At 38.0% G+C, this 27792-nt stretch overlaps 3 protein-coding genes across 7 annotated transcripts in view; 2 read left to right on the forward strand and 1 right to left on the reverse strand.

Moving 5' to 3' along the window:
* Positions 1-603, forward strand: LOC134211893 (uncharacterized). The gene has a single exon (XM_062689266.1). It carries the CDS (start codon positions 107-109, stop codon positions 443-445), a length of 339 nt encoding a protein of 112 aa, XP_062545250.1. The 5' UTR covers positions 1-106; the 3' UTR covers positions 446-603.
* The window catches only part of LOC134211894 (caspase), a 104977-nt gene that overhangs the window by 59255 nt on the left and 17930 nt on the right, over positions 1-27792 (forward strand). The window lies entirely within an intron of this gene.
* On the reverse strand, positions 496-27659 carry LOC134211892 (uncharacterized). Of its 5 annotated transcripts, none has more exons than XM_062689264.1 (6): positions 27060-27550; positions 23345-23669; positions 23162-23277; positions 22583-23101; positions 17884-18043; positions 496-678 (listed from the first exon to the last, which is right to left on the reverse strand). In XM_062689264.1, the coding sequence occupies exons 1-6, from the start codon at positions 27294-27296 to the stop codon at positions 620-622; spliced, it is 1416 nt and encodes a 471-aa protein (XP_062545248.1). In that variant the 5' UTR covers positions 27297-27550; the 3' UTR covers positions 496-619. The 5 variants fall into 5 exon arrangements, with proteins under 5 accessions (XP_062545248.1, XP_062545247.1, XP_062545246.1 ...); XM_062689263.1 differs by lacking the exon at positions 496-678 and adding an exon at positions 10022-10391; XM_062689262.1 differs by lacking the exon at positions 496-678 and adding an exon at positions 14099-14194.

Raw genomic sequence — 27792 nt, forward strand, 5'->3', positions numbered from 1 at the left:
GTAGTTTATTTCTTCCGTGTAGGTAGCTGTTTTGGTAAAACGGGTTAAACATATTTTTGAATAGTTCTTAAGTAAAATACCTTCAAAAAATTATTGAATCATCAGCATGTTCAAAAAGTTAAATAAGCTATCGCCGCAGCCGGTGCCCCCGTCAATTGAGCAGATAATGGAAGACCTGGAAACGTTCTGTGTGGAACAGAAGCCTCTGGAAAAAATCCGTTCCTTCGACACCAGCAATGTAGAAGAGCCCGACATCGAAGACTGGTGGAAGGTGTTTGAAACCTACCTGGAGGACCACGACCAGTTCCACAGCATGAGGATCGACATCGAGAATCTGAAGAAGAAACTGCTGGCCACGCAAAACGAACTGCAGGAGGCCAGAGAAAACATCCAGCGACAGATCGACGAAGACTTGGAGAAAATAAAACTCACCATAAAGAGCTGAAGGTTTTAGACGCAAGAAGTTCTATTTCGGATTGAACTAACACAGTTAAATTGTTTGTAGATTATTTTTATCTTCACAGATTTATATTATTTTTATTTTAATGAGCGGTTCTGGTAACATTAAAATTTTGTAAATATAATACTACTCGAATTAAACAATATTTTTGTTTTACTCCTAATTGTTATAAGGGTAAACATGGCCAATGATTGGCGCTAGCCATTTAAAAGGATAGCCTGAAAAGTTAGCATAATTTTGATGTTGTTTTAACGAAGATACTAAAAATAGTGTTTTAGTGAAAGCTGTGCATTAACATCTCCAGACGTGATTTTGTAGTATAATACCAATCAACTACTACAAGTTATTGCAACTAATATCCCAACAATTGTGCTTCTCTTCTTTAAGTTAGTAATATTCACTATGTTGAAGTTGGAACACAGCCAGTTATACATGCACCCATATTCTATAGTTCAAATAAAATGCAACATTCAAATTTTACGAAGATTTAATGATCAATGAGACGATAAGTGATGGCCTATAAACCATTTGATACATAAAAATATTCTACTTGTTTCAATATTCATACACAACTAATAACTTGCATCAACGACTCCAAGAATTAATGTATATTCAACATTTGATCGCATTTTTTCAAGGCGTTTCAACAGTATAAGCAGTCTAATACGAAAATAAGATATTCGTTGTCCTTATTGACGACCTACAACATTTCTTAATTGATTTCGTATATTTATAAATAAATAATCTCAAGCAAATAATCAGTTGCTTGAATAGGTTGAATACTTGTCATAAGAGGAGTTTGTACTATTCCATTTAATTCCACTACTTTATTGTACCTTTGACAGATACGTATTTTGACCTGAACAGTAAGGCCGTCTTCAGTGTCTCGTACTTGACTCGACTAGGTGTGATATTCAATGAGTCTACATTCCAACTGGATCTTGACCTATCTTTGAACTAAGGGTTCTATTAGCATATTCCCCAGTTATTAATTGAAAGCTTTTCTATGCCTGCCATTGCATGAAATTGTATCTTATGTGGCAAGTACAATGAATACGCTGAGAATGTTTCCCATATCATAAAACCGAATAAAGAATAAAACTTGTCTCTGTTGGCAATCCTAAGCCATTCTAAATCAAATGTAAAATCCTGATAATCCATCTAGCCACCCTCGGAAATCAGGGAATATTAATTTGGACCTGAAATATCAAGGGCAGTCAGGAAATTTGAATTTTGAGGTCAGGGAAAAAACCCGGGGGAAAAATCACAAAACTCAATATTGAAAATGTGTAGTGAAATCGGGGTTCGCAATGCTCACTCAACCTCATGAGCATAAGATGCTCCCACGCGAAAATTTTCGGGTAGAATTCGCTTTTCGGGAAAGAAAAACAGTCTGGAGAATGATAACCAATTTTCACTCTCTTCGATTGCCGCAGGAAGTTGGTTTGCTCGTTTTCTTCCATATTCTAGCCTTTTCGTGTCATCGCCAATACAACGGCAGTAAATAGTGAAATGTGAAACAAAAAACCTAACACTTATACAGTAATATCCCGATTTTATCACCCCCCTGGGGAATTTTGGGGTGATAAAACAGGGTACCGTTGAAGCACCATCTTTGACACAGATCCAAACTTGGCGTACTTTCATATCAAATGATTCATAAAACTTATTTTCGGCAAAAATATATCCAAGAATAAAGCTAGATGGCTTTATTTGATCTTCTTCATTGCATATATGACATAAAAGCATATTATTGATGAAGAATCAACGTATTCGAATAACATATATGGAGGTCATACTCACAATGCGTCAAATTCTCGCTTTCTTAGCCACAATGCTAAGGACCAAATTATCATTTTTTCGCTTAAATTTACTTTTGTGAGAATCTTTGACTCCTATCTACAAACAGCTGAGCATAATGAGTAAGCTTTCTCTTTTAAGCTGAACATTCCAACATTTGAACGCATTTTTCAACCCAGAATGTTCTGCGTCAAATTAGGCTCACAATGCATTGTGATGTTCCTAAATTAATCTTATCAGACGCATAGACAAGGCAGTACTTATAAGCCTCAATAATACTCTTAGGAAAAACAATATGCAGTCATTTAGTTTTAACTAACTCTCTACTACTTGGAATATTAGTCAACATTGGATTATCTCACTAAGTGACCAGCCCATGATAGTATGCCTTATGCTGTCTTCGATTTTGATGCGTTTATGTATAAGTTTATTGGTAAAATGGATATAGACGGGCAGCTCATATTTTTTTAGATATATCTGCCGGTCACGTAACATTTGCATATTGGTAGCTTCATTGTGGTTCTAAAAGGGTTCATATACAGGTTGCGTTTTTTGTATCCTCATCAGTTTACACAAATACAAGAGACCATGGTAGGCTGGTTACGTAATGAAATGTCAAAATTAATTCTCTCGTGAATATATGTTTTGACATTACACCTAATTGAAAAGCATTTTGTTGATGTGCAGGGTACATGAAACTAACAAAACACTTACATACCACATAGCATATAACTTACAGAACAACTGAACAAAAATAAATAAAATGCCGCTTTGTAAAATGAATTAACTTGTAATTTTATACCGTAAGAAGTTCTATTACACTGTTATTATATAATTAAAAAATAAGTCGTTTAATTGATTGAGTTTTAACACAGTTTCAAAGTGCGTAAAATAAGGAACAACTTTGCGTCAAATAAGTAACATGGTAAAATTAGTGCGTCAAGTTGGGTACCTCGAGTACCACACAAAAACAGATTGAAAAACTAAGAAATAAACTTATATTTTGAAGTTTCATTATTTGTACACATTCTATAATAGTAGAAAGCTCATTATGCAGAATATTAAGCGAATCCATTTTGCAATTATTTTTTAAATAATGTTTCTTTTTGAAATTTTCTTAACTGCGTCAAATATGGTGCCTCCACGGTATGTGACAAAATCGGTAAAAAAAAATATTTTAAATTTTTCATTCCATTTCACAAATATGAATCATTTTATGCATTAGAAAGGCAAAATGCGTGAACGGTACCAGCTTTTTCTTGTCGAAAATTCTTATAGAATCCTTCCCAGGTACTCAGTCATTTATAATAAACTACTAGCGGTGAAAGTTATTTCATGGAAATCAACGTTGTTTGCAGTATTATTTACAAAAATAAAAAGAACTACTAAAATTTTCAAAAATTTTTGGGGTGACAAAATCGGGTCGAAAACGTGACAAAATTGGGACGTGACAAAATCGGGTCGAAAACGTGATAAAATCGGGGGTAGACAAAATCGGGGAGTGACAAAATCGGGTCAATACTGTATAAAGATAGCTTGGGGGCCGTCCACAAAGTACGTCACGCCTCTAGGGGGAGGGGGGGTTCAGAGCAGCGTGACGATCCATACAAACATTTTAAAGGCTTGTTACAAAAAGCGTGACGAAGTAGGGAGGGGAGGGGTTGAAAATCGCCAATTTTGGCGTGACGCACTTTATGGATCTTCCCTTGGTAGCGTGGCTAGCGTGAGCACATCCCTACGGCTATTATTGTTAAAAGTTCTGAGTTCGAATCCCGCCGTGGAAATACAATTTTTATAATTGGTCTGCGATTATTCTTGCGTAAAGGTAAAAGGAATTTCATCTAAATATACCCGATTTTCGTTTATCTTCCAATGCGGCTAGCTTCAGAAAATGACAAGATTTGATGGGAAAATGATGCTCCTCATTATGTACAACGAAAACAGATTCTTCTTTGGCCCGAAAAACGCTTGCTTTGGTCCTCATCCTGGATCTCATTGAAATTAAAAGTCGAAGTGAGCGAAGGGGGGGTCCGGAGGGGCCGTGGCCCCCACAAATCTTATGTACCAAAACCAACCTTTTTGTATATATAAGGGCCTTCACAAACTGTCGGCCCTGACCATAACATGAGTAGAAATAACCTATAAGATTCTCGAGTGAATTATTATAATTTTCTCAAAATATTAGTACATGGAGATTTTTTTAAGCTTCGAGAGCTTCGAGAGATACACTGACTCCACAACCATGGGTCACGTACTAATATGAGTCATTTCCATTTGATCTACATGCAAAATGAAGTGACCAACTATGACCATATATGTGGGGTAGGTAATTGTAGTTATTATGTCATGGAGCAGCAATTATCTGATTTTTCGATAAGTCGATCCAAAAAATGTAAGACTTTTCCTAGACAATTTCGAGTTACCCCTCCAGCAATTTAAACGTTGATTGGTCAGCTTAATAATATCCCAGGTAATCGTAAGTACATGTGGCTATACCGCTATAACAGTACTAACAGGATGGCTGGCTGTATAATAGCCCTTTATAGCCGGAAAGGCGAAATATAGTGCTCATTGTTGCCATCCAGGGACCGACGTTGTGGAATGCGTGCTTTTGGTATTCGAAGAAACAGTAAAAGAGGTGAAAGTACGTACTACGGAGGCGATAGAAATAGTGGGAAACTGGATGTGCGGAGAAAACTGGGCTTGGCCCATCATAAAACCGAAGTGATGATAATGAGCAACCAGAAAGTAGTTTAGTAGACTTAGATTACGGTCGGGAGGTCACCATCGTGTCGTAGCGAGAAGTAAAGCATCTGGAGGTGATGATCAATGACCGGCTCAAATTCAACAGCGACGTCCATTACGCCTGCGAGAAGGCAACAAAAGCTATCACAGGATTCACCAGAGTTATGCCAAATAGCCCTGCGATTAGTAGCAGTACGAATAGGCTCCTAACCAGCGGCAGGAACAATCACGAAGAGGAACCTGATTCGCCTCAATAGCCCATACAGGTTAATGGCTATGCGGGTGGCAAGTGCGCACCGGACCAGATCGATGAACGTCGTCTGCATTAGAGGAAGACTGTGACTGCTATAGACTACTAGGAACTACTGGAAGTCGACCTATCGGCTCATTCCAAACCTATCGTCGTGGATGAACAGAAAACACGCAGAAGTCACGTCTTCCTGACGCAGTTCCTGCCAGGCCAAGGATGCTTCAGAAAGTATTTGCATAGATTCTGACACGCAGGTTCCACTTCGTCCAACCTGTCCGACCATTAAAGATATACCGGAGCATGTGATATTCGACTACCCACGATTCAGGGCAGAACGGAGTTGTATCTTAATGGTCAGCACTCGGAGCATTTACCCCGACAACATCGGCCAAACAATGTGTAAAGATGAGAATACGTGGAACGCGTTGAACGGAACAGTAACGCAGATCATACTGCCGTTGCAGCAAAAATGGCGTGAAGACCAGAAGGCACTGGACAGTGAACGTCGAAGAAGATGAGTAGTAGCCGATCGTGGGAAAACAACCAGTTCGGAGTCGTCGGGGCTCCAGAGAACCGGAAGCTATCCTTCAACCGAAATCCCTGGACCGGTTGATGATAGTAATGAACTAGCAGGGACATCAGGGAGATCAGGACATTAGAAGGGAGGGTAACTCAAGTAACCTTCCGTTACTTGGGTAGGTTTAGTGGTTGCGGTCTTCCGCCAACTCTACTCCCTGAGTGATAATTTCAGGTGTCTGTTTGCAGATTTGCCTTCATCCCTCTGTAAAAAAAATAAAAACACACACACACATCCTCACGTACAGACAGACATCATCTCGAGCTGAGTTGATTGGTATATTCTTTAATGGTTTAATTCCATTTATATATTATTATGGGTTTCTGGGTCTCTGGTCTATACACGTAATAAAAATAATGTCATTATTAAGATTTCTAATACTTTTGCCCTGCGTTTTCGCTCGAACCTTCTTTAATCAAAATCGCGGTATCCTGGAGTTCGACGCCACATTGACCTCTCAGTGCAGCCACCAGGTCTCCGGCTTCGGTGATCAGCTCCATAGCCTCCGCTCTGCTGGTGGCTGGTCATAGCCTCGTTAATTACCATGGTCAGAGTGGCGCCATCCTTTCTAATCTCCACTTGTACTTCCTCTACCTTACCACGCTCCTCTCTGTCGCCTACTCCAGGCGCCCTAGGGGGCGACCGGTTAAGGCTACTTTGTCTGGTAAAAAGATCCACCTTGTTGTCGGACGCTTCATTTGATTTCTTGTATTGATACGACTGCATAGCGATTGGGTCCCCCTTGAAGCAATCGTCGAATCCCACTGAAGTAGTCGCCTTTTCTATCCCATGGTTATCTATGCTTATCGAGGTTGCAGGGAAGCCATGCGTGGGTTGTCACTTGCGTGTTCAGAGCCTGATCAGCGCTATAGTCTATATAGACTATATAGTAGGGTGGTTCAAAAAATCGATTTTGCTCCACAGTGCTTATCTGATTCTTTACCATGTTCTGAGTGTCCTCTGAAAATTTGAGCTCATTTGGATTAAAGCTGATTTAGCACAAGCCGTTTCAAGTTTGCATGCAAATTAGTATGGGGAAATTTATTTTTTCATTATACTGTCAATGACGCTACCCCATCAAGCGCATGTTAAAAGAAAACCTACATAGCTAAAAGGAATACTCAACAGCTTTCACTCAGTGAAAACCGCATCTCAATTAATCGTTCCAATAATTAGTAATCGAATTTAATCTATACCGTGGTTTTCTGGAGCCAATTGCATAACTCATCAACAGGCAACATTGCTGCTCATGGCGCGAAAGATAGCACACACAAATTCAGGTTACTATGTTGCACTGCACATTTCAGTGATGCCCTCAAAGAAGTTTAACGATCATGACTAAAGATTCGCAACCTGTTTTAAAATCGATTACTAATTATTGGGGTGATTAATCAACATGCGATTTTCGTTGGGTGAAAGCTGTTGAGTATTCCCTTTAGCTAGGTAGGTTTTCTTTTAACCTGCGCTTAATGGGGGAACGTCGTTAACAGTATAATGAAAAAATAAATTTCCCCATACTAATTTGCATGCAAACTTGAAACGGCTTGTGCTAAATCAGTTTTAATCCAAATGAGCTCAAATTTTCAGAGGACACTCAGAACATGCTAAAGAATTAGATGAGCACCGTGGAGCAAAATCGATTTTTTGAACCACCCTACTATATAGACTATAGTCAGGAATGAACATCTGAGCCTACTCCAACCCAGTTGGCAAAACTGGGTGGCAGGATTGGACGGCTTGCAATAAGGCCCGCTACGGTTATATGGGACAGAAGAAAGCCTAGGCATCAGCCCACTTATCCGTTTCAGATCGGTGTCACCCGGCTTTACTAAGAGAGTAAAATGTCTCGACTGCCAGGCCTAGCATTCAAAATGTAGCAATAACTACAGCAAAGTCCATTAACGCAGTTCTGGCACCATAATTGAGACTTAACTGGTATCAGTCTCAATGCGCTTTCCAGCGCTCCCGGGGTAGAACGTTATATTGTTATCTTACATAAATATATATCCGTAACGTAACGGGTCATGTCGTCGCAACATGTGTGAAATAATAAAAAATGATAGTTGTGCGTTGCTTCCGTATTGAGCGGCGTGCCCTCGAAAAAGCGATATTTGTTTTTTCCAGGTCCTTAAGGTAGGAGTATTGCGCCACTGGTATAATGCAGGAGCAATGCTCTATGGAATCGAAGGTCGATTTATTTTTGTATTTTTTTATTTCTCTGAAATTTTGCACATACATTCTTTGTGATCAAAAAACATAATCTGCATCATTGGTTTGCCATTTTTACTCTAGCTAAACATTTGACAAGAGCCTAAGCAAAGACACCTTGAACACTTTCAAAAAAATTTCACTTGAAAACGGCTTGACCGATCGTTTTGATGTCTTGGGCAAAGTTTAGGTACTCAACGGGGCTATGTGAAAAAATATACAATGTGAAAAAAATTGTTCAAACATTGAAAATAAAACTTATAAATCGATTTTCTCAAAAACGAATTTTTCAATTTTTTTATTTTTTGGTATGTTGTAGCAGATAATATATGTAATTTTTGCACGTTGAATCATGAATGGTTTTTCAAAAATTGTCGAAATATTTTTTTTACGTTTTTATCGACCCGATTTTAACTATACTGTGTGTGTGTGTGTGTGTGTGTGCTTCATCCTCTATCCCTCACCCATCTGGGGGCGTTGGTTAAGTAGTACTACGAATAATTTGATCAAATCTCATGCTCCGTAATGGTGCCCTTTTTGTTACGAGGAGTAGCACTACAAAAAGGATTCACTTCTAAAGAAAGATTTCTTCAGAAAGTGTAGGGAATGGGATGCACTAGTTCTTCATAACAGGTACAGCAAAACTTCACAAGGACGCCCTTATTCGTAGTAACTACTCAGGGAGTAGAAGGTCGAGAAGAACCACCGTTGCCCACTAAAGCTTGAACCGGATATCTGGGACTCCCACAATATCCGCGGTAATAGCAGCAAACGATGCCCTGTGCGTATTTAGTTTTTATGTATGGGGCATCATCAATAAAATACAACATAATGTAATTGGAACATGCTCACCAAATTAATTCGTCCATTCTTGAGTCCATCATAAATTGGCTCCAATATTCATCAGGGCACGGCAGCTACGGCAAATGATATGAAATGTCCAATCATCAGCAGCGGATATCCAGTAGGAACCGATCAGTCATCACAGGATCAAGAATTCTGAGGTTTTGGCCCAGATACGTAGTTTTTTTGCAGGCCTTCAAGCGTTGCAAACGGTTCCCTCCTCTCGGTTAAACAACTTGGTTCTGCTTCGGATGTTTGACGTCCGCAATCCTTCATGCTTCATCCATCCCCTCCTACGATAACGGTCATTTAAAAAAACGTGGCTCCCCCAGTTCCTGATTTATTCAATGGGCTCCCGGGAGGCTTGATCTTGGTACGCAGCGGTTCTCAGCGTAAACTAAATTTTGGCTTTTACACGATTTACCGGTTTGCCAATGGAAAAACTTGCTGTCACGAAAAACACGTCTATCAGCGGGCAATGATTGCTACGATCATTCTCGACCCGATTTTAACTATACTATTTTTTTACTCCCATGAGTGAAATTTTTGCGCAGGTGTTTGGAGTGCTTGAATATATGAAACGCGGGTTTTGGTATCCACGCGGTTTTTTTCTAGATTTTTTTTTTGAAAATTTTGTAAACCCGTTACGCAGTGTTGGATTTTTTTTGGATCAACGTGGATTTTAGTATTCACGTGATATGTATCACCTGCATACAAAAAACTCCAGTGTAGTCGACAATTTTATGTGTATGGAACTGTTTTTTTTTAATTTTGAAAAACTTTTTTTTTTCTTCATTCGATAGAACAACTTTTTGAGTGTTAAATACATCATATTTTTCCACACTCATAAACCCTAAATTTGATGCTTAAAATCCATTTTAAAAGTTTTGGAAATTTTATTGCTTGGCAGTATGCTCACAGGTTGGCCCATAGTGAAATCAAGTTAGGAGTGTTCAATACGCAAAATAATTAGGTTTTTCGAAATTGATTTAAAATAGTTCCCGTGCATTAAAATTCATAAACTTTAGGATTTGGGTTCAGTTGTAATAATAGATTCAATATATATAATAATCTCAATACCACTAACTTCACGAAATTTCAAGCCAGTACAGATTGCATTAGACAGTAGCATTGATCATTGTTTGTGAAACAAACTTTTTTCTTTACTAGAACACTATAATTTCTCAGTAACAAGTAATTTCATTACTCTAAAATTAATTGATTGTATAATAATTTCATTACCGTGTCCAAAATCAGAACACGTTTGTTTGTTTAATTCTAAGTGATAATGTATAAAAATATTGGGCCTCTTTGCATAATTATAAAATAAAATCGTTGGTTTTTGCTGCGTGTTGCCGGCCACCGATAACACCATGTTGAAAGCTTCCTAATGCAATATTTGTTGCTCTTTGATGTGATCCTTTTTTGTGATAAAGTCCAATAGCCAGGTCAGTACGCGTATTGAAAATGTGGATCGGTTAAGGTAGCACAACAATTGCACGGGTAGCCTATAAGACAATTCAACAGAAAACACACGATTTAATCATATACGTCATAGGTCCCAAAGAACGTTGAATATATCCAGCGTGTTAACTACAATCACCATATTGAATTAGTTGAATGTCATAATAAATAGTGCTTAATGAATCAGTCCATCTCATATGTACATGAAGATTTAGTTTTAGACAGTATTTTTGTCAATCATTAGGAGGGGGACTAGGTCGGTACTTCATTTTCCAACCCTGACTCTATGTATTCCAAAGTGACTGCAGTCCATGGATTTTTGTTTTTATTTTTTTATTTTAAAAGGTCTGAAGAAATCTATAATGTTAGATACCAATCGAGTCAGCTTAGCGAATTGAGGTAATGTCTGTTTGTGTGTTTATGTGTACATAAGCCGTTCGATAACGCATTTTAGTCGCCAAATGATGCAGTAAAAGTGCATCTGATTGCGTAGCCACACAGAGAAGCTGTCATTGAATTTAACATCTTTATGAAGGTTAAAAGACTATTATTCTTCCATTTACTTCCACTATTCACTTTTATGTATCAACAAGCAGATACGTATTTCGTTTCCTACTTGGAAACTTCTTCAGTGTTCGACTATATAGTCGATAACAAATACTGAAGAAGTTTCCAAGTAGGAAACGAAATACGTAAGACGCTCTAAAATAAATAATCATCTTTATGAAATTTAGCATTCCGATAACTGCATAACTGTTGCAACTATAGAATTAAAATTGAAAATCTTTGCAATCAAATTACTTGCAGTTATCAACATTATAGAAAGATTTTTTTGAAACTTGGCTGATTTACTCACAAAATTAAACAACGCGTAAACCTTGCAATGTGTTAGTTTGAACTCCTAATTCTATTAATAAGTTGTTCAAATTGTTTATGTCTAACCAAGAGAGAAAACCTGATTAGTGACAATCAGAGGACAAGTTTTCAAAACGACTTAGGGGTCGTACACTAATTACGTAAGCATATTTTGCGGTTTTTTCGAACCCTCCTCCCCCCATGTAAGATTTTTCCCATACAAATTATTTTTGTTTATATAGAGCGTATACGGTGTAACGTTAAGACGGTGTGTGGCGGCGAAGAATGAACCACGAGATCGCCCAGCTCTACGGCGAACCCAGTATCCAGAAGGTAGCTAAAGGCGGAAGGGTACGATGGGTAAGACATGTTGCAAGAATGCTGGACAGCAACCCTGGAAAGATGGTGTTTGCTTCCGATCCGGCAGATACGAGACGGCGTGGAGCACAGCGAGCAAGGTGGGCAGACCAGGTGCAAAACGACTTGGCCAGCGAGGGGCGCATTCGAGGATGGAGAGATGTGGCCTCGAACCGTGTATTGTGGCGTCAAATTGTTGATTCAGTGTTATCTGTTCAGATGTTAACTAAATAAATGAAAATGAATGGAGCGTATAAAAAGGACAGACCACCTCACCTCCCCATAAGTGCTTACGTAATTAGTGTACAAATTATTATAAAATTAAGTCAGGGAGCAGTGAATTACTCAAGTCATCATGAAGCTATATATGCTTGTAAAGAATACAGCCATTAAAGTTGACTTAAAGTGGAAAAGGGCCCTTTTACATTGACATGTTGAAATAAAGCTTAAGTAATGCATCGCTGCATTCGTAATGCTGAACTGTCGTATCGTTTCCTGACATGACAGTTGATGAATAAATGCCTCTTCACATCGATACAACTGATCTAATGCAATTTAGCATTTAGTATGCTGATAGATTAAATGCAATAATCCTCAAAAAGATATAGGCTTTGAAATAAGCCCAATTCGGTATGCGTGCGATTGCGTGCTCATAGTTAAAAAGCAGGTTGAACAACATTATGTTTTCGCCATATATTTTACAAGCAAATAAAAAAAACTTAGATTTGCTATTGGTTTGACATAATGCACAAAGTGCAATTTTCATCCAATCTTAATGATATTTTGAGGAAAAATATTTCGGCTCACTGGTTACTGCCGATACACTTTATGTAACGTACACACGGTCAAGCAGTTTGACCAACATTGATTCCACCTCTCGTTTATTCAAACATTCATCAAGTTTTACAAACAGCGGTACGAACAATCAATTTATTCGACCAACAATATCACACACGAACGACCGAAGCGCCAACTTGAGCACCAATTATCAAAAAATATATATATGGGGGTGTTGCACAAACCCTATATAATTTATTATACTACAGTTTTTCCAAACGAGCCGCCAACTGTCAAATGGTTGTTCGAACAACTTCACACACTCAGTTCAATCAAAGTTAATTACCTATTTCCGGGGATTGATTTGGAAAATGTATTGAAAGTAATCACTTTCCCTTCGATGGGACTTGAACAGTGTTGGGAAATGTACAGTAAAACACTGTGATTATGCGAATGTTTACATTTTATCCGGTCAAATTTCACGCCCCGCACAAACCGAAACGGTTTTCCAAAAAAATGTACGCCTCATTGTGACATTTTTTTGTCGATGAGGCAAACTGTTTTTTTGCTGCTGCGTGATAGTCGAGCCGTCGGTGCGGTCAGCATTTGCATGAGATTTTTTTGTTTCGGTTCGTGCGCAGCGCGAACAGAACAAAATCGAGTTTAATTGCCTGTGGTGCAAAGCCTAGAAAGAATGCTAGCCGTTGGTACTAATTCATTAGTTCTAGTCTCTAAAACGACCAAGGAATAATGAAATAATCATTTACCATCTAAAACAGTCATACGTCGTGAAATGAGCGTACAGAAACATTAATTATGGGGAGAGAAAATAATAAAACCATGTGCTGACTGTCGTCTGCTTGGTCGGGGCTGCTGCTGCGGCTGCTGTGGTTTTGTTTTTCTGTGACTGCGTGGCAAAATGAATGATAAAAAGAAATGTCAACCGTTCCCGTCCCTGGACTTGAACCCATGACCCTACAGTACGCTAGACTGGTGCATTAACCAACTAAGCTACGAAGGACCTCCGTCGGCCTTCGCAACCTAGCGGCTACTGAACGAGCTCGAGATTCCCAAATTGGACCCATAGTCAAATCACTCGCAATCCTCGCAATCCATTTCTCAAGCCAACACTTCCACATGTGTATGGTCCATGTCCACATTAGAGGAGCGTGAGTATTTAGAATGTCTGGCGGCTATACACATTCTTCATCAGCAACTGTACTGATCAAGTGAGGTTGTGTAAGCTATTTGCCAGTCGGTCGTCAAGCTCAGACCCGACCGCATTGCGTAGGCAAGAGCACGCAACTCAGGTTCAGTTCAATCAAAGTTAATTGCCTATTTCCGGGGATTAAACCACCCGACTTGGACGTTAATTTACAATGTTATGAAAACTCATATATGAATATGTACGTTATGTGGAAGATATTGATTTGGAAAATGTATTTTCTTCACACACGTTCAAACAAAGCAGCAACCAAAGCGTTTTCTTGGGGGGGGCGTCAATGTTCGTCAAACTGCTTGACTGGTGTGTATGCTGCATTATACATAGTATTAGAACAGTGTGTGCATAAATTTCTTCGGATGCTTTCCTGTGTACGTTTTTTAATTAACATCTGTTTCTTCTTCTTAATGCTATATCAAATTGCCAACCAATTGATTTATCCAATCTGCTCGCACACTCAGATTCGACAAAATATCGTTTCTATTTAAATTGAATTTAGGGCATTCATTTTAAGAATCTAATCGAATTAAATAATTGTCTACTATGTGACTACATTTTTATTGATCAATTAATATACAGCGGAATGTGATCCAGCGATACTGGGTTCGACTCCAATGATGGAACTGCGTAGGAATCCTACAAGGATGTTGAATTAGTTTTAATTTGTTCTTACGAAAGGTTAGAATGGAAGTTCTATGAAGTAGGTCTCACAATGGTAACTTTTTTTATAGGTCATCGACATGATGATGACCAATAAAAAAAGTTACCATTGTGAGACCAGACCTAAACGCGTAACGTACTTGATAAATGCTTCCGAAGTACAAAAATATTATTAGAAAAACAAAATTTTAAACTAAATCAACTCTTGATTTACACTGAAGTCGGTTTTTACGAGGGTCTTACGTATGCGTGAATTCCAAAACCCGCACAAAAACCTTGAGGTAAAGTGGGTTTAATATACAAAGTGTCGAAACTGTCAGAATTGGAACAAGATTCATTTGTCATTCCCATACAAAATCTTGTTCCTAACGGGAAGACCTGTTAAATGCCGCATATGTCGGTACTCTTACTTACAGAACTCTACCTTAAAGGTATTCGGTTTAAGCGGGGAATACGTGTAAAAAATCCACGTAAAAAAGGATGGAAACACCTTTTAAAAAACACGTAAAAACCGACCGCAGAGTGAATATTATCCTTATTTTAACTTATCTCGCGCTTAGAACCATAAGGGCATAACTGTATTGATCATTTTTACTACATCGATTTTATATTCCGTAATAACTCACTTGTTCCAAGAGCCACAAGACAAGAGTGATTGTTGCTACTGATCCTTAATCACACCAATCCATAAAATCCTCAGAAAACTATCATAATTCGCTACATTATTAAAAAGAAATTGCCGACAAAAATGAATCGATCAATGCAGTTACGCTCCTATCAAGCTCTATCTGGTAAGAAGGCGAATGTAGCAGGAGGCAATTCTCTTTGTGGGCTTCGCCTTTTTGAAATAAAAGTGACAAGCAAAGGATTTCTTCACGGTTGTTCACCTCAGAATGTAAGTTTTCATTGTTTTCTACCGTTCTGAGGTAGCATACCCCAAATAAATCCTCCACTTGTCACTTCTATTTTAAAGAGGGGAAGTCGACAAAGAGAACTCTCTCTTGCGACATTCGCGGCCGTCTTAATTTAGCCATTAAAAATGTGTGCACTGCTTCTTCTGAATGTGACTATTTCAAATCAATGATTTTCTCTACTTAAGAATAGACAAGTAACTTAGGTTTTAGTAGTTTTTAGTTACATCTACAGAATATCCTAACCATGCTGGAAATGAATCAAACTATTTTAATGCTAGGAAAGTGAGGTGCCCAGTGAAGAGAGATCAGTTCCCACGTTGATACTGTTTCCTTAAAAATGGAAACTTAATAGTTGAAGCACTTGGTTGCAGAAACAGTTGAACACAGTTGTGTTGTCTGTGGTTACGAAAAGGTCGTTCGATTTATAACGTCACCAAAGCTTCTCTCCGCTCGCTTTTAAAAATTCTATTCTGTATACATAAATTCCTCATGTCTGCCGTATCTTAACGGAACTATAAAAATCTGTGGATACTTTTGCATTCAATTCTGCCATAAAAAATGTACGTCTAATGGTTCCCCCAAGCATACGAGACGTGACTCAATCGCTGGGTCACTGCATGTAAGGATTCGTTGACGCTTCCCTTTCAACGTCGCGACAGTCGCATCACGTGTGCTTGGAGGACTTTAAGTTTGGAAAATATAAGTTTTTCCATGCTATTGTAAAATGCGTTCAACTTGGCGCAGAAGTATTTAATACACTCATCTCATTAATCAAATCGGTGTTCCTCAGAGCTTTGCTTAAATTAGGCTAAGCTAAGAGGCCATTGTATAAGAAAACGAGCTCAAAGATAATCAACTTTAATTGCTCTTATATTATAATTTGCATTGCTTTTACAGTTTGGAAGTAACATTATGTGCGAAATAGTTTCATTATGAATGAACCGTTTATAGCGACAGATCTAGTGTTAGTCAGAGGAAAGTTGGTTGGTAAAATTAATAAATTCCACAATGTATCTAATCTATGTTAGAAATGGTGCTGGTGATGAAAGGATGTGCGATTTCGGAATTAATTGTACACGTGAGTTCGTAATTAACAATATTGTTTTATTAGCGACCCTTTTGTCTACAGATGGACATAGCAGAAACTATAACGTTATAACAAAATTTATGCTACCGCTCAATTGATTCTAACTATAAACTATTTAAAATGTTTTCAATTTGAACATATTCAACAATACATATAATATATGTTTTACTAATGAGCAGACCATACAGTCATAAGTATTATTATTGGACGGAATCACTTTCCTATTTAAGTACTCTGTAAAACTTCGAGCATAAGCAGTATACTTCATAAGGAATACGTATAAATGTCTGTTCATTATTTATATAGACACAGATCGGTTACAAATATCTAACAACTAAAGTCGCTCTTTTAAAAGTACTGGCCAACATTTTAAAATATATATATGTTCATTTGACAGTGAAGCGTACTGTTTCATATTTTTTAAATAAAAATACTTTTTTTTCGTAAAAACGCCAAAATTTTAGGTAATATCGTGTTTTTTTAAATACGTCAATAATCCGCTTGGGAACAACATATTTAACGGAATCTACTTAGCAATATGGGGAGAAAATTACGTATCTAGAAACAGATTATTGTTCGAGATTAGTTATTGGTCCAAATGTTCGTCACTAAAACAATTTGTTAATAGGCACATACACAGGTTTTAGTGAAACATCAAAACTCTCTACCGTTTATCCTATGTGCATTTAGTTACGTATCAACGCCATAGAATATTTACAACCACAAAGCCACATATATAAACGAACTTCTTAGCTAGCGAAAAACTGACATAACACTTGATTATTTTGCTTTGAGCTTATTTCGATTTTATGAATAGTTGTGTTACTTGTGAATAGTTGAGAAAAAAATACTATAATAGACTGTTTAGACTACAAGATTATAATATATAACGTGTATTCTAAATGGCCATTTCCGTAATATGGCAACATAACCTCTAATGAAATACCATCAGGCAAAGATGTAGCCAATCATTTAGTCAGAGTTTGACTAATTTGCCATTAACTCATTACAAAAGCTAAATTCATTTCTTTGGTCACTCCTGACGGAATCCAAGTTTCAAAGTGCTCGCGTTTTCGGGGGCACACCACTCGATACGGAAGCAACGCACAACTGTCATTTTTTATTTTTTCACGCATGCTGCGACGCAGCAAAGCTAAATCAACAGAAATGACAGTTGTGCGTCGCCTTCGTATCAAGTGGTGTGCCCCCGAAAACGCGAGCACTTTGAAACTTGGATTCCGTCAGGAGTGACCTTAATGCTAAGTTGAGACAACACAAGTGAAGTGAACAAGTAGCTTGAATTGAACATGAGCTGAACGTAATAGTTGAAGTTGTTATTCACTATTGCTCTGTCAAAACGTAGAGCATTAGCAAATAAGTCATACTCTTGGCTAATACTTATGACACACTGGAATAAGAGTTGGTACATATTCCTAAAAAATGGCACGATAATCGCGAAACGTGTGTCATGCTAATTAGGTATTGTCTTGATCAAACATAGCCTTGTCCTAATAGCATAAAATTTGTTGTTCGGTCACATCTTTGCCTTGTAGGTATTGTAATTCGACGCCAAACGGATCTTCACAACAGAATATTCAAATGTTATGACTGTTCAGAGCCCATCCATCACCTAGCGAAAACACTAGCACATTTTAAAAACTTGCCTTGAGGTTTGCACTTGAGGTGGAACTCGATATACTGACAAGGACATTGAAACTGACGACAATGGCGCGCAGGTTCAACAGACGATACATCAAGCAATCCCCGCATCGTCTCGTTACCCCATCTGGAGGCGTAACGCAGCAACAGCAGCAGTCCTCGTTCCTGTAACAAAGCATGTTAATTTCTTTTTGTTGATCTCATAGACGTCATTGCATTGACTTGGATTCATTCATTAAGGCTGTGTAATAATTAGCTTATTTAGATCCTACTTTATAAGTGGATTTTAGTCAGTTATCTACAAAATCTCCCTCCACCGATATTCAATATCCATTAATTTTGTATTTTTTTCATTTTGAGGCACAATATGTTAACGTGTTTGTACTAATTGTTAGTAAAGTTTCTAAGTTGTACAGTATGCTTCACTTCAGTTCGTTCGGCTTAGATCTGTTTAGCGCTTGTTGACTTTTATCGACATTGTGTTTTGGGTTTCAAAATTGGAATCCTATTCTTTGTATTCGCTGGCGAAGTGATGCGCAACAAACTCGTGGGTCATCTTTTGGTTTTTTATGTAGCAGAACTTCTTCGGCATACTGACAAGGACAATAGGCAGTGGGGATGTGTCTTGGTGATGAAACGATGCCATTTTCTTCAATGGTCCAGTCCAGGCGCCTGCGAAGGTAATCCTTACCCCAACGTTGCAGGTAACGTAGGAAAATTTCCTCTGCTCTGCCCTAGAGTTTGTATTATGTTACATGGAAGTTAAGTATTAGATTCAGTTCTTCAAGTATTCACGAAATTTTACAAAACAAATCATGAACATTCGATTCACGCGTACCATATCTTCACACATGCTTGAAAGTAATATCTAAATCCTCAACCAAATCAAATCATTGTACTTCGAAACACATCTACATTTTAAAACTTATTTTTGGAAATCTATTTTGGATACATATTTATCATTGCTTAGCTATTCATACCATTATCCACGTTTTTATTGAAGTCATTCATTCATGAGCACCTCTACCAAGTCACCAACACTAAATATTTAACATGTCGATCTCATCACCTTGTTGAAAACTCGATTTGGGCATATGCACAAATGTTTCAAAAAAATAGTTATAAAAATGTATTGGCGGTAGCCACTTCCTTCGGTGAGGTTTGATTTCACGATACCAGTTTGCTAGACAGGTGCTTTCCCTTCTAAGCTACGAAGGTTGTGTGAAGAATTTTGCTTCGACTTCGACTTGGTAATGCCTTTTCGACATTCAAGAGGTAGAAAATATTTACATATTTGAATCAATGTAATAAGCCATGAATCCATGAGAAAAATATTAGCTTTGTAACTAAACTTGGCGAATATTCAAGTGCATTAGATGGGCGAACTGTCCGGATTCCGGGCACCGGATATTAAGATCAACGGGTTTGGTTTCGTTTAACGAACTTTGAACGATTTCCAAGAATATAGACTCTTTCTCAAAACTTGGCAGAGGACTTTTAAAAAATAGTATTTTTCAATACTACTAATAAAATCCATCCGAAAAGAAATGTTGGCCAAGTTCTTGTACATGGATTCTGGTAGCTGGACCATCCGTTAGGCTACCCAGTCCGTACGAGTATACGCCAATTTGGGTGCATAATATTGATTGCGACCATCGTGCTTAGTGCCAAATAAAATTGCGCGGAATCAAACTACTTTTTTTCGGATTGTACTCGCAAGGCAAACATATAAATCCGACCAACTATTCGTTAAACTACTTGAAAGTTCTTTATACAAAATTAAATAGTTTTGTCGGTATTTCTTCACCCTAAAATATTTCCAAAAACGATATACCTAAATCTTAATGAATCGTTATCTCCAATCATGTGAAGAATGTTATCAACCGAATGACATACTTTGTCAAAGCATTTTAAAGATAAACACCGTTACATCTTTACCACTGAATTCATCGCAAAAACGTTATGAATATTTATGAAACGTTATCTGATTTCTGATAAAGTACGATCTCAACGCAATGATATATTTGCAGAATTTCATCGATGAACATCTGCATCTTTATCACTTTTTAGTTTATCGATTAATATCGCTGGACATCGAAAAATCGATTGATATTTTGGCTTTTGTTTACTTCCTCCGAAATTTAGATTTTCGTAATAGAAATTTATTATGGATTAATGTTGAATGAAACGACATTCGTCAATAATCGAAAGAGAACGATTTCTTGTTGAAGAACTACATATTTTATGTAGAAATGTCCGAAATGTATCGCATGGACGTAAATAAAATGAAAAGGAGAATGTTATAAGATAAAAAAATGCCCTACATAGAAGTAGTATTTTAAATAAATTACATGGCGAAGAATGTTATTGCAATTTAACTACTCGCATTAAAAGTCACAGTCTGGTTTAGTGATTAAGTTCTCTGTGCAAATCAACACCATTGATTCTTCAGGTTCGATTCTCAAATAAGCGAATAAATAAAAAAAATCTGTATATGAAAAAAGACTCTCGAAGTACCTCTGAAGATCGTTATAAATTTTTCGTGTTTTAACTTCTGCCTAATTTGAAATTCTTCAGGAAATGGCATCGATCGCTATCGATGTTTGGTAAGAGAATCTTTAAAGATTGATATGAAGCATTTTGAAGAAACTTAAAGAAATGGTTGGTCGGGATAATCTTTAAGCGAACATCCATAAATCACATAACGCTTAGAGGGGGGAGGATACAAAAAGTGTGACATAGAGGGGGAGGAGTGAAAATTACCAATTTTTGCGTTTCGTAATTAATGGATCTTCCCTAACCCAGATCTTTAATAGAAGGCGAAAATATCCAAAAAGCAAAAAAATGTGTAAATGGGATTTCTTATTACGTAAGCATTTTTTCTAGATTTTTCGAACAAAGGCAAGAATTTTTTTCATACAAATGATTTTTTATTTACATGGTTCGTAAGAAAACGACAGATCCCCCTCCCTCCATAAGTGCTTACATAATATGTGTACGGCTCGGATGACGAAAAGTTTGACCAACTTGCATCTAGATGTTTTCCAATTTTTTACCGACTTTGTACTCATACAAAAAAAAATGTGGGCCCTCCTTTGCCCAGCAGTAAGATGCGCGGCTATAAATCAAGACCATGCTGAGGGTGGCTGAGTTCGATTCCCGGTGCCGGTCTAGGCAATTTTCGGTTTGGAAATTGTCTCGACTTCCCTTGTCGTAAAAGTATCATCGTGTTAGCCTCATGATATACGAATGCAAAAATGGTAAAATGGCTTACGGCACAGATAACAGATGTTGAGGCTAGCATCCCATACGTGTGTAAACATCCGTAACCGTTAATTCAAATGTATTTTAAATTGGGACCGCGTTTAGCAATCGATTGGAGATGGCGCAAGAATCATTGTTATTGAAAACGCAGCCCGATTGCGGCTGTCAAATGCATTGGCTGCGTTAGACGGTTGTAATTCAGCTGCATCCTTATGTACTGCCGCAATCAGTTGAGTAGATGGCAGTAGTAGGCCAACGTATATCAATTCAAAAGTTTACACAGGATTTTCAATAAAATTTGTTCTAGCTTCAATGTCTGTTATCTGTGCTTACGGTTAATAACTGTGCAAGTGCTGAATGAACACTACACACTTTTTTTACCGGGATCTCAGCAATTTGTTCAACTTGTACCGAGATTCGCACAGCCGAGCCTCGGCAAACATGTTTTTTGATGCCAAAGTTACTGAAAATCAGCAAATAATTTGTCGAAACGCAGCCAATAAACCTCATTTTGAAGGGATAAAAGTTTTTAATTTTGCCGAGCTGCAGAAATAAAAACTGAGTGTAAGCAGCGAGGCGGCAATGTCCCAGTAGGGGATGCAATGCCAATAAGAAGAAGCAGAAAAAGACTTATAAAAAGGGAGCTGTACCACGCTATGCATACAACTCTTCGCAGCTGATATCAGAAATACGGATAACCTAGTTTGAGAAACAAAATTGTTTTTTTTATGCAGAGTGGATGAGTTTCAATTTTTTTTATAAAAGGGAAGCCTACATTGGTTAAAATATGTGAATATTTTCTACTTCTTGAATGTCAAATGGCATTCATTTAGCAGCCATTATCAAGCGCAAAATACTGGAAATTTTTACAGAATGTGCTTCAAGCATTATGCATTATACTTCGTAAAATTCATTAAAATAATTGATAAAAAAAACGTACCGCCCGCTTTACGCATACAAAACATCAAAAACGAAAGATGATTCAATTTTGACTATTCTCATCATAGATCATTTGTATAGTATTTACACTAGAAAATACAAAATGTTTTCGGAACAACCCTTTACTATTCATAACATTTTTAAACAATTTCAGCATTAATTGATGCGTTTTTTCTAAAGATATTTACTGATTTTTTTTAATATTGGGATAAAAATTCTTGTGTTTACTTGCCAACAATTAGATCATGTATCCAAAAATGATTATAATACTAACTTTCAATGTTACAATAATTTGAAATTATTTGACTTGAGCGAAAACTAGCATGAGTCTAAAAGTTCTTGATTTGTATTTGTAACACAATAGATCACTGCAACTTTACTATTACGTGTTGAATAACTATTTGAACTAGAATCCAAAGGTTTCAAAATCAGTAGCCTCGAAAATCAATATATTACCTTTTTCGCATCTATTTCACACATGCAAACATTAATGGAACTCACCTGCTTTCTTGACAGTCGCGTAGTGTTGGCTCCTTGAATCACGATATCGTTGGTGGCCACATCCAGCCGGCTTTCCCATCCAGGCTCGATTGTGTTTCCGTTCTGTTCACTCCGCTCGATAAACTCGTTCAAATAGCTTATGCACTGCGAAGGTTCAAAGTACATAAAGCACAGGTTAACCTTATGGCACGAAATGTGTCCTCGGTCGTCCAATGCTAGCAGAATTTTGTGTCTTATCAATTGTTTATTCACGCGAGCCATACATCGTTCAAGTCCACGAGCAAGCCGGAGTTTGACCCACATGCACAAAAAAATCGCAGCAGCGTTGAGGAAAAGCCAACCAACGCCTAGCGAAAACAACGTTATTCCGTAAAGGCCTGAAAACAGTAGTCCCAGTAGAACTACGAACGCAAACAGGATCCACACTACCAGGACACGTTTGTAGCATATGTTGTACATGGTGAACCGGTAGTCATTCACAAGAGTTTCCATAGCGTGTACATACTCCTCAACGGTGAGCTAAAACAAAAGCAGATGAATGAACAACTTTCCGAAATCTCAATTATGTAGTAGGTATACTGTTAACCCCTGGGCCATCAATTCCTCTGGTACAAGCTCTGGGCGAAATACGGCCGGAGTTATCCAAGGCCATCGAGTATTGGTTGGTAACAATGTAACAATAACATCACCGTTTGCTAAAAATGTAGAATCCCATTTGATAAATCACTCATTTAGCTACAAATAAGAAGTAACGCCACATACCAAATCCTTCTCTAACGCGTCCGGTTGAGAGTTCAATTGTGCGCATTGACTGGATCGGCTGAACAACATTGACGGACTGTTTTGGAATGTCTATTACTGCGGGTTGTGATGTCTTGTTGTTTGTGACCGCTGGAAGGTTAGATTGAGTTGGCGAAGCTACGCTACTCGCTTGGCTGCCTTGCTTTGGTGAACTCGGTATTCTCGACTCCAAGTTAATGTGAACAGATTCGGTGAGCAGAACGGCTGGAGTTACATCGTCCTGTTTAGTGGTTGCTGATGCAGTCGTCTTGTAAGAAGAGGGTGGAACCAAGGGATTTGGTGTTTCCTGTAATAATTCAATACGGGTTTCATCAGGTCTAGGATAAGAGGATATTTTGTTACCACATTTGAACAAATGCTCTTTTCACCGGGAAGCCGTAGAGGAGTAGGAGAAAGAAGGGTTAAAACAGAACTGATAATAGATACTCTTAGGAACCTAGATTGCCCGATGGCATGCCTAGCTTTGGCTGAAACACCAGCTTCTGGATCTTCTACATTTTAGGGAAATTGCCTTCATCCGATCATTTTTACAACATCGTCCTGAACATGCCGGATCCCGCAAGCTCTTCCTCGACACTGGCCAATGTTTGATATCTCTCTTTCGCCATATGGTGTTGGTGACCACGTGGTTAAGATGTGTTTCAGTAAAAGATCTTCTACGGTTTACGATTGTCTTCACACTTTTCGGCTGGCTTCAATGGACGCCTAACCTTTGCACCTCCCCAAAGGGATTGGCCTCTGCTTCTCGGTACCAATCTGACTTGCTAAGCCCGTTTCACACCTTACGTAGGGGCGGAAGCAAAATCTGTAAGCAAGCATTAGACTGGAACCCAGCGGAACACCGCGAAAGAGGCAGACCCAAAGGCACATGGGGGCGAAGCCCCAATAAAGAAATAAAAGAAGTCGACCGAAATCTAACCTGGGAACAGGTTAAAGCGATAGCTGGACAACGCTCATGATGGAGATCTTTCAAGTCGGCACTTTACACCACTGCGAGATCAGTACGTGAGGCTCAACCATGAATACCAGCGTATCAGTCGTCAGAGTTCTTTGCGTTACAAGCATAGACAGACGTTGCACGACCGTGATCAGTTTCAAATTCAATTTTATTGGCATATCGGTCTCGATGCTACTCGGATAGAGAAAGGGAGAAGCGTAAGCAGATGGGAAAGAAAGGAATCCGAAAGTTATCGCTAGGCTGAGACAAGAGTGAAAATGGATTGAAAGGTGTTGAAGTATGCGAGGTCCATTTGAGAATAATTAAATGGTCCGTCTTTGCCGTACATCCTTTCTGAGGATGGCTCGGGCAGTGAATGAAAGTCACTGTTACCGAGACTGGCCATTTTTACACTTGTCGCAGCCTAGCGATAACTTTCGGATTCCGTTCTTTCCCATCTGCTTTCGCACACACGCTGCTCGCTTCCTCTATCCGAGTAGCATCGAGACCGATATGCCAATAAAATTGCATTTGTTACCAGCATAGTATTGAGCGTAAGTTCAAGCAGTGGCCAACATCTCTTCGGAATTACATCAACAAACAGCGTAAAGAATCTGGTCTGCCATGTTCAATGCAGTTCAACTGCGAAACTGCGTCTACCCCCTCGGAGCTCTGTGGGCTATTTGCCGAAACATTTGCTAGTGTCTTCAGCGATGAGCGTTAGATGTCGACGTTGACGCTATATCTAGGGCCACAACAAAACTCAAGTCGCCCTATAATCCAGGACCAGACGATATTCCGCCTGCTTTCCTTTAAAAAAATAACAAATATCTAGTTTGCTTGACCCTCTTCATCGTTTTTTCATTTGTTACTATCTAGTGGAATATTTCCTTCTTGCTGGAAAATCGCTTACATGTTCTCGGTGCACAAGAAAGGTAGCAAACGCAACGTAGGGTAGGACGGGGCAAGATGAGCACCCTAAGAAAGACATTTAATACATAATACCTTCTCTGCAAGCATGTTTTTCTATATTACAATACAACAGTTCTTTTTTGTTGCATCTTATCTAACATCTAGACTAGAATGCGAATTTCAAAAAGAACGGTATTCCCGATAAATGTGACTTAACTAAAACTCTCTTTTTGACTGGTTCAAATAAACTACGGGGCAAGATGAGCATTCATACGGGGCAAGAAGGGCACCCTTCTAAAAATCATTTTGACTAACTGCAATATATTAGAGCGCCAATATAAACAAAAAATAAAAGCTGTTAATGCGTATTGGCCATATTAAGTAAAAAAAATTGTTTGTGGTAGGTAAGCTATTGTTTTTCATTGATATCATAAAAATCACATCGAATTACAGAAATCATTATAAAATATCAGTAAATTTGATAATGTACGTTACTCAACAGTTTCAGTGCATTGTAAATCATAATTGTAGGATGTGCAAAAGAGTTTTAAAATTTTGTGTATTATTTGATTGTTTCAAATGGGGTGCTCATCTTGCCCCATTTGAGATAAATTATTCAAATCTCTAACCATGGTCAAATATTACTCTGTAAATATTCTAAATGGCCCTAAAATATTCTTTGAAGACATATAATATGTGTGCTTAGTCAAGATTTGCATTAAAAAATGTTTATGTGTTTAAATACTTTATTTTTAATGCTGATTTCTTATAAGAAAATAATCCAAGTTTTCACCAACTTTTGCTAATTTATCTGTATTTCAGATTCATTTTATTTTTATAATATTTTTTTATTGGCAAGTCCTTTTATAGTCTAACAGTGTGCATATTTATTTAAAAAGAAAAAAAACATAATAGCGGTAAAGCGGTAACTTTCCCCACTAGTCCGTCACAAATAAGTTTTTATGAGACAACGAACTTGGAGTGGGGCTATATTCCATAGTTCCAATAATGATTCTACGCAACATAAAATAATTTGGCAGATCATCAAGTTTAAATTTTAAGACAGTTTTTTTCTGAGTGAAGAACCTAAAATTTAAAAATTCGCATAGATGAAAGAAAAGAAAAAAAGTTTTTCAATTCAAAGTTGTTCTAATTTTAATGTCTGCTGCCTGTGGCATAGAATAATAATCCGCTAAACTAAACAGACAGAGATATTTCACTGCCTCCAGTCTATTCAAACATACAAATAAATATTGAAAAATCGTAAACAAACAGTTGTTGTGAACCATGTCTCCAAGTGACCTACCTATTTATGTGTGTCGGATAATCGTGTTCACTTATTAAAGCCCCAATGCTCTTAGTTACAAATCTGCACCAACAAGCTCAGGCGGCTGCCGTCCACTTTGATTCATTGATGAATCTAAATGAAGCGGAAAAATGGTAACACGTGACAACAAAACAATTTGTTCGTTGTTAGTCAGACCTGCCCCTGTGAGCTGCATGCAATCACTATGCAAATGCTTGTAGCGTTTCCATCTGCAGAGCTTGATAGGTGATTATAATATCCAATGACAAATACATTCAAACCAATATAGGAATTCCTCTGGCCTCCAATTTCGGAGTATGGTTTTCATATTTATTTTGAACACGTACGAAGTTTACCGCATACCGGAGCCCACAACTTCTTGTATCGATGTATGATTGAAAAGAAAAAATAATGGGGTCTTGTATAGATTTTGTCACATTTTTCAGATTCTAACTAAAGTTCTAAAAATTTTGCTTTTGAATGTCTGTTTATAAAAATTCCTACCGAATCTAAAAACTTACTTTTTTACCGCCATCGTCTTCGTCTTCAAACTTGACCCAATTGGTGGTCTTAGGTGTTTCCTTATCTGTTGTCCCGCCCAAGTTGTTCGTCACAGAAAGCGAAGTCTCTTGTACGGTGGAAGCTGCTTTACTTTCGGATTCCACCGTCTTAGGTATTTCTGCAGCATTGCTACGCTGTTGGTCACTATTAGTCACCGCACTGCGGTCAATTTCATCTGTGCCTTTATGCGAACTCATTGCTCGAAATTTAACTCGCTGTTGTTCCGCACTTATTAAACATGCATGTGAACGTTTCAGGTTCTACATTCAGTACAATTCAAATTTTGGTGAGGGACTCTCAACACTTTTTTCACGTCTTTTCTGTGGTATCCACCTGAGACAAGTGCGACAAAATTATTTTCGAATGCTAATTGGATTTAAATTGTATACGTGGATGGAGAGTCTGTCTCATACCTGTTTGATATCTGACACTTACTTGTGGAATAAAGCAAGCATAAAAACTCATCACAGCGAGAGCAGAAACACTCATAGACAGAGAACATGGAACGAACAGTTTTCATGAATCAAATTACGTACACATATAAACTACCTGTATTAACAGCTAATATTGCCGCCTGGAGAAAAGAAACATGGATATAGCAACCTGTGTATGATACATGCACCTATACCGCGATCGAGAATATAGCTGGGTTTAAAGAATGGGTGCAGGGTGGAAGGTGTAAGCGTACCGGGC

The sequence above is a fragment of the Armigeres subalbatus genome, chromosome 2 (assembly GCF_024139115.2).
Source record: "Armigeres subalbatus isolate Guangzhou_Male chromosome 2, GZ_Asu_2, whole genome shotgun sequence".
Taxonomy (NCBI): Eukaryota; Metazoa; Arthropoda; class Insecta; order Diptera; family Culicidae; genus Armigeres; species Armigeres subalbatus.